The 13,952-nt window shown below is 44.9% G+C and overlaps 1 protein-coding gene across 2 annotated transcripts in view; it reads right to left on the minus strand.

Moving 5' to 3' along the window:
• CSMD1 (CUB and Sushi multiple domains 1) overlaps window positions 1–13,952 on the minus strand; it is a 2,980,041-nt gene that overhangs the window by 1,719,797 nt on the left and 1,246,292 nt on the right. For both annotated transcript variants that reach the window (XM_073675393.1, XM_073675394.1), the window contains exon 4: window positions 4,615–4,809. In XM_073675393.1, coding sequence (XP_073531494.1) covers window positions 4,615–4,809 — 195 coding nt within the window. The remainder of the gene's footprint in view (window positions 1–4,614; window positions 4,810–13,952) is intronic.

Below are 13,952 nucleotides of genomic sequence, written 5' to 3' on the forward strand. Positions count from 1 at the left end.
GCACTGATTATAGCACTCAGAGTATCATACACGTTTTCTAGTCATTTCATATTTTCTCGTCCACATTGCAATTTACTGCAAAAATTATTTGCAGAAAACCCCATTTTTTGAGAAAATTCGGAAGGCGGCTGAATTTGAATTTCATTGAATCCACCCAATGCTAGTATTGATATTGTCTATGGCCAAATATTCCAGTTTTCATATGATATGCATTTATTGGGTTTACCTTCGTACTATTGCAAATAATTAGCTTCATTATCTAGTCGGACTTTTTATATTATTATCAATCATCACTATTTTTTATCAAATTGAGCTGAGTTCCTCCATTTCCCATGTGTCACCATGTATGTTTTTTATAATGTCTGGGCCCAGCCAATTGTATTTAATAATGACTATGTACTCAAATTAATTTTGATACTGTAAGTCCCTCCTTTAGCTCTATAGGTATTTTCAGCAAACAATTAGACCGCATCCTGGTGTTTTAGAATAAGCTATCAGAAATTAAAAGATGCATTTGCCTGTTAATTAATTAGGTCTAGCTTTCAGCTGCTGTGCACCACCGTAAGAAATAGGCTTCAGTTGGGGACTCTTTCCATCATGGCGTTTCTTTAGGAGTGACCTTCTAGTAATGGTCATTTAAACAGAGGTTTTTGCAGTTTGTAAAGACTTCAGTAGGCCTTTTGTTGTCACTTTTTGGATCATTCTCATTACTTTTAGATTAGCTTGCTGTACTCTTGGAGTGACTGTAACAGGATGCCCCCTAGATAATTTGTTAAACAGTGAAAAAATACATATCCAAGTCTTTAGAAATGCTTTTGAAGCAGACATCTGTTTTATGCATTTTTCTAACAAGTCTTTTTTGGTCTTTGGAATATTGTTTCCTTCAAGGTTCACACTAACCACTATTTCTTGAGAATAACAGATTTGTCAGTAACCAGTCTTTGTGTGCCTTTTAATGAGCAAATCATTTGTGAAAATTCACTGTTCCAAACCCACCTTAGTTAACCCTTTAAGGACACAGATAATTTTATGGTTTTGTGCTTTATTTTTTCCTTTGATATAGCCATATGAGGGCTTGCTTTTTTGTGGGACTAGTTGTAGCTTTGAATAACACCATTCATTTTACTATATAGTGTACTGAAAAACATACCAAATGAGATGAAATGGTGAAAAAATTGCAATTATGCCATTGTTTCATGGCTCTTGTTTTCATGGCAATCATTCTGCTGTAAAAAAATACCATATTTTTGGACTATAAGATGCACCGGACCATAAGACACATTCCAAATTTTCGGGTGGAATATAGGAAAAAAAAATATTTTTTATAAGATGGGGGTCCATCTTATATTCTGAATAGGTACCGTATCTTACCTGGGGGGTGGTTGAGCGAGGGTCACAGGAGGCAGGGTCCTTCAGGAAACCAGTGCTTCACCAGCGGGGAGTTGCAGTGGTGGTGTAGCAGGATCACAGGGCCCTCCGTTCCCCCCTCTGGAACCTGGCAGCTACTGCAGAAGAGGTGAGATGGCTGAGGCCTGGTGCCTGGCTGGGGACCTGGGGCCTGGCTGAGGTCTGGTACCTGGCTGAAGCCCAGTGCCTGCCTGGGGTTCTGGGGCCGGGCTGAGGCCCGGTGCCTGGCTGTGGGCCTGTGGCCTGTCTGAGGCCCGGTGCCTGGCTGGGGGCCTGGGGCCTGGCTTAGGCCCGATGCCTGGCTGGGGGCCTGGCTGAGGCCCAGTGCTGGGGACCAGTGTCTGGATTGGAGCCGGTGTATGGCTACATGCTGGGGCCTGCCTGAGGCCTGGTGTCGAGGGCCGGTGTCTGGCTGCATGGCAGAGCTTCATGCGTGGCTTTTCGGTGTGCGCAGCCATCTTCCTGAAGTTGTGATCTACAGGGAAATGGCCGCCCGAGCTACAAGTCTGCACATGCGCCTGCTCAGGCGACCATTTTCCTGTAGATCACAGCTTCAGGAAGATGGCCGTGCACACCGGAAAGCCACACCGCTCACCGGCCCCCAGCCAGACACCCGCCCGCAGCATCTCATCTCTTCTCCTGTTGCCACCACCACCATCACAGCCGGGAGGGAGGGAATGGAGGGCCCTGCGATCCCGCTCCACCACCACCGCAACTATCAGGTGCGCAACTATCTACGTTCAGACCATAAGACTCACCCTCCATTTTCCTCCCAAATTTGGGGGGAAAAAAGTGCGTCTTATGGTCCGAAAAATATGGTACCTGGCAGTACAATTATGGTAACACCACATTTATAACTTTTTTTTTATATTCTAGTTGTTAAACAAATTCAGAATCTTGTAAATACAAAATAAATTGTGCTGACATTTTGTGAGACCTGTAAAATTTTCATTGTTTTCATCCATAGAGCTTGGTGAGGGTTTATTTTCTTGTGACTGCAGACTTTTGTGAAAGGCCCAGACAACCCCTTTAAAAAAGGTTGTGTGTACATAGCAGAAATGAAGCATTGCATCTAAATTACCAAGTATCAATATTAAACAGAGAGCTATATGATATTTAAATGACACTTCCAATTGGTTTCTCAATTTCACAATTGATGGTGGACTAGATAGGTGCAAATGCAAATAATTGCTAAAAGCTATATATTATTATTATTTATTTTTATAATGCCATTGATTCCATGGTGCTGATATATATATACAATTCTTTTAAAAATATTTTATATATACACTGCTCAAAAAAATAAAGGGAACACTTAAACAACAGAATATAACTCCAAGTAAATCAAACTTCTGTGAAATCAAGCTGTCCACTTAGGAAGCAACACTGATTGACAATCAATTTCACATGCTGTTGTGCAAATGGAATAGACAATAGATGGAAATTATTGGCAATTATCAAGGCACCCTCAGTAAAGGAGCGGTTCAGCAGGTGGGGACCACAGAACACATCTCAGTACCAATGCTTTCTGGCTGATTTTTTGATCACTTCTGAAGGTTGGTTGTGCTTTCACACTCGTGATAGCATGAGACGGACTCTAAAACCCACAGAAGTTGCTCAGGTAGTGCAGCTTATCCAGAATGGCACATGAATGTGTGCTGTGGCAAGAAGGTTTGCTGTGTCTGTCAGCGTAGTGTCCAGAGGCTGGAGGCGCTACCAGGAGACAGGCCAGTACACCAGGAGATGGGGAAGTGGCCGTAGTAGGGCAACAGCCCAGAAGCAGGACCGCTAGCACCTCCTTTGTGCAAGGAGGAACAGGAAGAGCACTGCCAGAGCCCTGCAAAATGACCTCCAGCAGGCCACAAACGTGCATGTGTCTGCACAAACTGTTAGAAACTGACTCCATGAGGGTGGTATGAGGGCCCGACATCCACAGATGGGGGTTGTGCTCACAGCCCAACACCGTGCAGGACGCTTGGCATTTGCCACAGAACACCAGGATTGGCAAAGTCACCACTGGTGCCCTGTGCTCTTCACAGATGAAAGCAGGTTCACACTGAGCACTTGCGACAGACGTGACAGAGTCTGGAGACGCTGTGGAGAGAAATATGCTACCTGCAACATCCTTCAGCATGACCAGTTTGGCAGTGGGCCAGTAATGGTGTGGGGTGGCATTTCTTTGGAGGGCCGCACAGCCCTCCATGTGCTTGCCAAAGGTAACCTGACTGCCATTAGATACCCAGATGAGATCCTCAGACCCCTTGTGAGACCATATGCTGGTGCGGTTAGCCCTGGGTTCCTCCTAATGCAGGACAATGCCAGACCTCATGTGGCTGGAGTGTGTCAGCAGTTCCCGCAAGATGAAGGCATTAAAGTTATGGACTGGCCCGCCCGTTCCCCAGATTTGAATCCGATTGAGCACATCTGGGACATCATGTCTCACTCCATCCACCAACTTCACGTTGCACCACAGACTGTCCGGGAGTTGGCAGATGCTTTATTCCAGGTCTGGGAGGAGATCCCACAGGAGAACATCCGCAACCTCATCAGGAGCATGCCCAGGCATTGTAGGGAGGTCATACAGGCACATGGAGGCCACACACAATACTGAGCCTAATTTTGACTTGTTTTAGGGACATTAAATCAAAGTTGGATCAGCCTGTAGTGATCCAACTTGAATTTTGGGGTTGACTTCAAATCCAGGCATCCATTGGTTAATAAATTTGATTTCCATCAATGATTTTAGTGTGATTTTCTTGTTAGTACATTCAACTTTGTGCAGAACTAAGTATTCAATGTGAATATTTCATTCATTCAGAACTAGGATGTGTTATTTGAGTGTTCCCTTTATTTTTTTCAGCAGTGTTTATATAATGTATACACTACAGACCAAAAGTTTGAACACACCTTCTCATTTAAAGATTTTTCTGTATTTTCATGACTTTGAAGTCAAAGCAAAAGGTGGCTACTTTGAAGAACCTAGAATATAAGACATATTTTCAGTTGTTTCACACCTTTTTGTTAAGTATATAATTCCACATGTGTTAATTCATAGTTTTGATGCCTTCAGTGTGAATGTACAATTTTCAAAGTCATGAAAATACAGAAAAATCTTTAAATGAGAAGGTGTGTCCAAACTTTTGGTCTGTACTGTATATATACACACATCTACATAAGTAACAAACTTACTAAAATGGCATCTCTTACCTCTGCAAAATGGTGATGGAAAATCCCATGAAGCTCCGTTTCCTGGACTTACAATACAGGTCAAAGTAGAATGGCCCTCAAGGATATAACCAGCAAGGCAGTTGTATCGAATCTTATCTCCAATATTGAATCTTGTTCCATGCAGAACCCCTTTAACAATTTCTCCAGGATTCCCACAAGTATGACTTGGTAAAACTATAAAAAGTACAGTAAACAAAAGTTAATAATTTCCTTCTTCATATCAATACTAAGAACCAAAAAGTATTTGCACAAAAATTTCATTTCAATGTAGAAAAATATTAATATTTGAGTGGTTGATACTTTTTAATGGCTAACTGAAAAGATGGTAACAAATTGCAAGTTTTCGAGACTACTCAGGTCTCTTCATTAGGCATAGACCTGAGTGGTCTCGAAAGCTTGCAATTTGTTACCATCTTTTCAGTTAGCCATTAAAAGGTATCAACCACTAAAGACTCTCAAATCTAAATATTTTTCTACTTTTCTACTGGCTAACACGGTACAAAGATACATACTTTTCCTGTATCATTTCATTGCATCATCCAATCATTAGACTAATAGAAGAATGGAAGAATTTACTCTGAACATTAGACTTCATACAAAAAAATTGTGAAACCCAAACTCTGCATAGCCAGTGAAATGTCAATGATATTTTTCACATTACAAAAATATCTGTAGTTTCATTTCTTTTGACAGCTATAGGAAGACTACTGAATTGTAATCCATATCAACCTGAGGAAAGAAGTACATGTTACCATTATAATAGTAAATACAACAAATCTATTTACTAAATTATATTTCATTAACAAAAATACCATAATGAAGAATAGGAAATTTTGCCAGTTTATTAATTTACATTTTCATTATATTATATATTAATCATCTGAAAATATTCTTTTTTTTTATCTAGTTTTACCCAAATGATGATCCCTTTAAGCTCCTTGTCAAAATATCTATCTAATTTATCTAGTGCTAGTGGTCACATATGGTCAGAATCTTAGTCAGACTGCCCAATATACTTCGACACAGATGAAAAGAGGAGGCTTCTTTTTGGCAGGGCTTTATGTATTAGGTGGATGTTTTAAGAGCAAAAGATGAAGAGGAATCATACCAAGTTTGTATGTATTGCAAATATGTATATTGAATATACAGTATTTCTAGACTATGTAATGTTTAATTGTTGGATATCCTCGTTAAGACAACAAAGGCTAAAATATGGCAGCACAGTTTTAAAATAAAAAGGTATATAAGCAGCACAGAGGCTCAATGGTTAGTGGTTACACTTATTAAAAGGAGGTTTATGCTTTACAGCTTCTCTTCCTACTGAAGAGGAAGCATTCGCAGAACATGGTATTTCATTGTTCTAATATCACATTATTATAACAAGGGCAGTTTTACTAATCGAAATGTGCCGGAACCCTAGCTTAAATTGTGTCAGTAATGTCTGCAAATTTACTGCCTGGGCTGATGAGCCAATTTATTTTTTTTACTTCTCAGAGACCCTATATGGCTAGTATTAACGATCTTGGTAGAAAGCCTGTCTGCACAACTCATAGTTTCATAGTTATATAGGTTACAAAATAACAGGGCCATCAAGATTAGTGTTGAGCGAATTTGTTCGACATTTCAAATTCGAGCTCGTATTCAGGGTTGCATCGAACCACGAACATGAACCCGAATTTGAAATGTCTAACAAATTCGCTCAACAGTAATCAAGATCAATCTTTTTACACCAGTTATATATTCTCCATTGTTAGTTTATTTATAAACCACAATGGCATTTGTTGTGCCATTTCTACCTCTTGTAGTAGAAAAACTTATTTTATTTTTTTCCATTATTTATTAATACTCGACTATTTTAACTGTAAAGAGCCCTTTACTATTTAAATGTCAGAACTTGTTTATCATAAAAATTACGTACTAACTCTAACTGACACAGTTGATAAGCCTACATTAGAAGTTAGAAGAAATGATTGACATAATTTTTTCATCACAGAATTAGAGCCTGTTTAATCTAGGCCTTTTGGGTTCTAGCAATGTGTTGCATTCAAAAGAATAATTAGATGGTAGAAAAGTCTATATATGTCATCTAATTTATGTTAGTAGTCTAGAGATGAGCAAAAAGATTCAGGCTATGTGCCCACGATGCAGAAATGCTCAGGATTTTTCCCTGAGCGTTTCTGCATCTCCCTGGCAGAAAAAATGCATGCGGATTGTACATGCGTTTTCCTGCCAGGGACATGCGGAAGTGAAGCGTTCTTCACATGCATTTTCACATGCGGGTTGACAAGCGCTTTCCAAGGGATTTTAGCATCACTTAAAAAGTGCTTGTCAACTTGGTCACACTATATAAATCCATGCAAACAGCATGGATTTATATAGTGTGACCCGAGAGAATGTAAAAAAATAAAAAAGAAATCTATACCCTTCCGATGGCCCCCGGTGTCTTGGTTCCCTTCGTCCTGGCTGCCAGCAGAGCTACACTGAAGGACTGAAGGACCTGCCGACGTCAGCGTCGCTTGACCCGTCACATGACTATGACGTCAGCGCAGGTCCTTCAGTACATCGCGAACAGTCGGCATGCGAGGAGGAGCGCACCGCGGGCCGCCAGAAGGTAAATATTTTTTTTTTTTTTTATTTTATTCTTTTTTTTTTTACAGTTTTCTGTGGTACCCAGGTCCGGGGGAGAGTCTCATCTCCTCTAGACCCGGGTACCATCCGCACATTAGAACGCATGGAATGCGCATCTACATATACAGTGATGTGGAATCCATGCGATCTAATGCAAGTCAATGGCAACAAAAACACAGCACTTAAGCAAAATAATTGGTAGTGCTGCGTTTTTTTCCGCAATGAAAATCTGCAGATGAAATCTCCGCAGTATGTGCACAGCACATGTGGATTATCATTGGGGAACATTGCAGGCCTTCTACCATGCATTTATTAAGTGTTTCTGCAGCGTTTTCGCCGCTGCGGAAACGCTTAAAAAACGCATCATGGGCACACAGCCTCAAACCACTTTAGTCTGTCACCATGTTCAGTCCACCATCACAGCTGAAGTGTTCACTACTGAGCCAACAATCCTCTGCCTTTCATTTTGTGTGCCTAAGATGCTTAATAGGCTCCTGTGATGTGATAATGTTGTGTCATGACTAGTGTTGAGCATTCCGATACTGAAATATTTTGCAATATCGTATACCGGAATCGGAAGTTCCCATAATGCAATGAGCCATTTTCATTTTATTCAGCCAATGAGGATCCTAAGAAGTGTGGGCACATCCTGTTAGGCATGTAGGCATCTTAACTAATGGCATGGCTGTGATTGGCTGCTGAAATGATGTCATGATGCACTATAAAAGCCGCCGCCGCCATTTTGAGCTCACTCTGCAGTGAATTCAGTTAGGGATAGGACGCTGTTGTTCTGAAGGACAGTTTTAGCTACCTATTTGGTCTATTCTTCTTTACCCAAGCTACTTTATAAATCGCTGTACCTTGCAGCGCTAGTGCACAGTTCTCTGTGCTGTTCACCGCTGTCTGCAAGGTCTGTGTGTGTGAGTGCAGCTCACCCTGTAGTGTGTGCTTCAACCACGTCTGGTTGTAGTGCACTCAGTGTGTGTCACTGCCTCATACATTGTCCTTTTTTGCCAATTCATAATTTTTCCTGATATCTCCTATTAGTGTGGTGGTTCCATCCGTATTCAGCTAAATTGGTTCCAAACACACTATATAGGAGTAGATAGAGAAATTGTTTTGGTCTTGCAGCGCTAGTGCACAGTGCTCTGCATCTGTACTGTTCACCGCTGTCTGCAAGGTCTGGTGTGTGAGTGCAGCTCACCCTGTAGTGTGTGCTTCAACCACGTCTGGTTGTAGTGCACTCAGTGTGTGTCACTGCCTCATACATTGTCCTTTTTTGCCAATTCATAATTTTTCCTGATTTCTCCTATTAGTCTGGTAGTTCCATCCGTATTCAGCTAAATTGGTTCCAAACACACTATATAGGAGTAGTTAGAGGAGCCTTTCTGCAGCATTGGGCCCTGCAGCCCCAGCCAGATTAGTATTAGCCTATTTTTTGCAGCCTCATCTATTGCATTGTAGGTTACCTTCCTACATTGTAATAGCTACAAAAAGTTTGTGATACTATCGTTATTACATCTTTAGGCACATCCAGTGTCTTTTTGTGACAAAAAAAACCTAAATAAAGTTCACCAAACACTCCACTTTACAGTTGTGTAGGCCACATTAGCTCATATTAAAGTCTAGTCCACACTTTATAAAATTAGTGTTTCTTATACCTGTTAGCAGCTGTTCAGGAATAAGCACACTAAGCTCTTAGTACTTTTCTGCCTATCTTTATCAGTCTACCAAGATGAAGAAGGCAGGGAGTAAGGCATGTGGTCGTGGGCGTGGGCGTGGATTTTCTGCAGGGAGAGGACGTGAGGATTCTGTGCCTGCAGGGAGAGGACGTGGGGATTCTGTGCCTGCTGCGGGCACCAGTGACTCAGCATCCCCCAGTTTTACCAGGGAACAGTCCTTTATGCGCAGCTTTGTAGGAGCTAGCCGTACCCCACTGCTGCGCGAGGACCAAATTGAAGCCGTTGTCGGATGGATGGCAGCTAACGCATCGACTTCAATTAGTTCCAGATCCTCTTAGGTCCTGAGCACTGAAGAGCACCCATCTGTCTCTTCACCACCTGCCAAATTGCCCAGGCAGTCAGAGAGCCCTGGACAGGAGCCATCTCTACTTCTGTTCTCTGAATCTCTTGGCTTGGAAAGAGGGGCCAGCCAAGCAGAATTAGAGAATTTAAAGAAGAGGTAGTATGCAGTCATGCGCAACCGTTTTGTCTCTCTGAATCTGAAGAGGCGGGTGGGCCAGTGCCTATGGTCAGCAGCACACCTCAGTACGCATCTGATGATGAGACTCAGGTGCCACTTTCTGGTGCGTACTGTGCTGTCGAGACTACCCAGGAGAAGCAGTTGTTTGAAGAGGGTGGTGTAGATGATGAGGTCCTTGACCCATCATGGCGTGAGGGACAGGAAGGTGGTGGGAGCAGCTCTGAGGAAGAGATTCCCCGAACAGCCCAAAAAGGAGGGAGAGGGAGGGGGCAGACTTGGTTGCCTGTAGCCTCCACTTCGGCACCAATTAGGAGCATGGCTCTTCCAAAATCCAAAGCGGGCGCTCCCAAGACTTGCAATGTCTGGTCCTTTTTTGACACAGTTGCAGATGACATTTGCTTTGTCAAATGCAAGCTGTGCAATCAGAAGGTGAAAAGAGGGAAAAGTGTCAGCAACCTCAATACCACAAATATGTGGAAACATGTGCGGACCAAGCACGTGGTGGAGTTACAAAAACACACTGAAGACCTAGGCCAACCTACAGCGCCACCTACCACCTCTTCAGCTCATGTTGTAGCCTCTTCCTCCAGCTCACACACAGCTGGTTCGGCTTCCTCACAGGATCGCCATGAAAGAATCTCTGGCACTGTTGTACAGAGACACAGTGTAATTCCACCCACAGCACCACTTTCCCAGTCATCCTCACACTCCCAGGCCAGTCTACAGCCATCGATAGCACAGGCATGGGAGAAAAGGCGCCCATACTCGGCAAACCACCCCCGAGCACAGGCTCTGAATGCTGGCATTGCTAAACTACTGGCCCTTGAAATGCTATCATTCAGGCTGGTGGAGACTGACATATTCCGTAACTTTATGGCATTGGCAGTCCCACAATACAACGTGCCCAGCCGCTTTTATTTCAGCAGGCAAGCCGTCCCTGCCCTGCAACATCATGTGGAGGGAAAAATTAAACATGCGCTACAAAACGCCGTCAGTAGCATGCGTGGACCAGTAAGCATGGACAGGGATGATACCTTTCCCTCACTGCCCATTGGGTAAATGTTGTGGAGCCGGGTACAGATCTTGAGAGTGATGCTGTACGTGTACTGCCAACTCCAAGGATTGCAGGAATCCAGTCTGTACACATTGACTCCTCCTCATACTCCAGTTCCTCTGAATCAGCGCTGCAGGAGCCGTCACGGTCTACCTCCACATCGACCCGTGAACGGTTACCTGTTATGGTGACCAATATGAGCACAGCCGTGGCCAAACGTCAACAGGCCGTATTAAAATTAATTTCTTTGGGGAATCGAAGTCACACAGCGCAGGAGCTCTGGAATGCCATCAAGCAGCAGAGCGACGTGTGGTTTGTGCCAGCGAATCTCCAGCCAGGCATGGTAGTGTGTGACAATGGCCGAAATCTGGTGGCAGCTCTGGGCCTAGGCAACCTCACTCACATCCCATGTCTGGCACATGTGCTCAACTTGGTCGTGCAGAGTTTTTTGAGGGACTATCCGGATCTTGATGCACTGCTTCACAAGGTCCGCATAGAGTGCGCTCACTTGTGGCGTTCCAGCAATGCAAGATCACGCATTGCAGCTCTGCAGCGCCGATTACGTCTTCTGGAACATCGCATCATATGTGACCTACCCACCAGGTGGAATTCAACGTTACATATGTTGGAGAGGTTGTGTGAGCAGCAGGCAGCAGTAATGGAGTACCAGCTGCAGCAGGCGCAAACAAGTCGCAGTGCGCGCCGTTCACACTTCACCACCACTGAGTGGGCCTCTATGAAGGACATTTGCCACGTTTTGCGTGCCTTCGATTATTCCACGCGGATGGCGAGTGCAGATGATGCACTAGTCAGCATGACTATCCCCCTTATCTGCCTGCTTGAAAAAACACTGCAAGCACTAAGGGACGAGGTTTTGGAAGAGGTGGAGGATGAGGAGTCACAAATGCCATCTGCTTCTCTACAGTCTGCGTAACGTTGTTCCTCACAAAGGCCTAGGCAGGGGACACTTTGTGAGGAGGATGAGGAGGAGTCAATGGATGAGGAAGACATCTGTCCAGAGGAGGGAGGTACACAATGCTCTAGTAGTCAGTATCTAGAGCGAGGGTGGGGTGATGCAGAGCAGGCAGAGATGACGCCTCAAGCAGGGGACAGCGTTTCTTGGCCAGTTGGCAGTCTGCAGCACATGGTTAATTTCATGCTGCAGTGCCTGAGAAACGACCGCCGCATCGCCCACATTCTCAACATGGCTGATTATTGGGTGTCCACCCTCCTAGATCCTCGCTACCGGGACAACTTACAAAGCCTCATAACACCGTTGAACCGGGAGCGTAAAATGCGGGAGTACCAAGACGCACTGGTGCATTCCATCATGTTCTCCATTCCAACCGAGAGCAGTGCTGCTAGTGCTTTACAAAGCAGCTCAGTGCGTCGAGGCAGTGGAGGAAGCTCTGCACAAAGAGGGAGCAGAAGCAGCGCCCCAGCACAAGGCAAGACCAGTATGGCCAAAATGTGGCAAAGTTTTGTGTCCCCGCCGCCACAAATGTCTACACCATCACAGACGGCTCCAGTCAGCAGGAGGCAACGTTTCCGTCAGATGGTGACAGACTACATGTTTTGCTCTCTTAGTGTACTCCCAGACGGCTCTTCTCCCTTCAAGTTTTTGGTCTGTAAGCTGGATACATGGCCAGAGCTTAGTCAGTATGCATTGGAGGTGCTAGCTTGCCCTGCGGCTAGTGTATTATCGGAACGCGTCTTTAGTGCCGCAGGTGGTGTACTAACAGATCGTCGCATGCGACTATCCTCCGATAACGTTGACCGGCTTACTTTTCTCAAAATGAACAAGGCCTGGATCTCTCATGAATTTGCCAGTCCTCTTCCAGAATAAATAATTGGTTGGCAACAGTATCTTGGTCTCCTGTTGTGTTCATGTTTCTACCACCTGAACTGTAATCCCTGAGCTCCAACACCGCCAGTTGGCGCTCGGAAGTGCCGTCTGCACAGTCAACACTTGCTGCTGTGTTATTGGGGTTCAGTAACGTCAGCTGTTCCCCTGCTGTGCGGACGGCAATTTCTCCTGCTCTGTCCACATTCTCACTACTACAGATTTTAAAGTTGCTCCAATTACACCTCTGGCTCCTCTGTTTTCAGTATTTTCCCTGAGCTCCAACACCGCCAGTTGGCGCTCGGAAGTGCCGTCTGCACAGTCAACACTTGCTGCCGTGTTATTGGAGTTCAGTAATATCAGCTGCTCCCCTGCTGTGCGGACGGCAATTTCTCCTGCTCTGTCCACATTCTCACTACTACAGATTTTAAATTTGCTCCAATTACACCTCTGGCTCCTCTGTTTTCAGTATTATCCCTGAGCTCCAACACCGCCAGTTGGCGCTTGGAAGTGCCGTCTGCACAGTCAACACTTGCTGCCGTGTTATTGGGGTTCAGTAACGTCAGCTGTTCCCCTGCTGTGCGGACGGCAATTTCTCATGCTCTGTCCACATTCTCACTACTACAAATTTTAAAGTTGCTCCAATTACACCTCTGGCTCCTCTGTTTTCAGTATTATCCCTGAGCTCCAACACCGCCAGTTGGCACTCGGAAGTGCCGTCTGCACAGTCAACACTTGCTGCCGTGTTATTGGGGTTCAGTAACGTCAGCTGTTCCCCTGCTGTGCGGACGGCAATTTCTCCTGCTCTGTCCACATTCGCACTACTACAGATTTTAAAGTTGCTCCAATTACACCTCTGGCTCCTCTGTTTTCAGTATTATCCCTGAGCTCCAGCACCGCCAGTTGGCGCTCGGAAGTGCCGTCTGCACAGTCAACACTTGCTGCCGTGTTATTGGGGTTCAGTAACGTCAGCTGTTCCCCTGCTGTGCGGACGGCAATTTCTCCTGCTCTGTCCACATTCTCACTACTATAGATTTTAAAGTTGCTCCAATTACACCTCTGGCTCCTCTGTTTTCAGTATTATCCCTGAGCTCCAACACCGCCAGTTGGCGCTCGGAAGTGCCGTCTGCACAGTTAACACTTGCTGCCGTGTTATTGGGGTTCAGTAACGTCAGCTGTTCCCCTGCTGTGCGGACGGCAATTTCTCCTGCTCTGTCCACATTCTCACTACTACAGATTTTAAAGTTGCTCCAATTACACCTCTGGCTCCTCTGTTTTCAGTATTATCTGTAATGCACACGCCCGGGCTGAGCGGCGTGTGCGTGTGATTCCACTGAACCGTGCCGGAGAGTGAATGCCTGGAGGGGCCTAACTAGGTATTCACTCGATCCAACCAGGGTCGCACGACAGCATACGACGCCAGTGCACCAAGGAGGAACCGAGCAGAGGGACCAGGTGCTACTCCAGGACAGACCCCAGACACGGCTGTTGACCCACACAGGGGAATGCAGGAACAGGCTGGCGCACAGACTGGTGGGTATAGGCAGGCACGACTGGTATGCAGGCAGGCGGGTATGCAGGCTGGGGGTA

Source organism: Phyllobates terribilis, unplaced genomic scaffold, assembly GCF_046119375.1.
Source record: "Phyllobates terribilis strain yellow unplaced genomic scaffold, ASM4611937v1 Scaffold_3__8_contigs__length_932513732, whole genome shotgun sequence".
NCBI lineage: Eukaryota > Metazoa > Chordata > Amphibia > Anura > Dendrobatidae > Phyllobates > Phyllobates terribilis.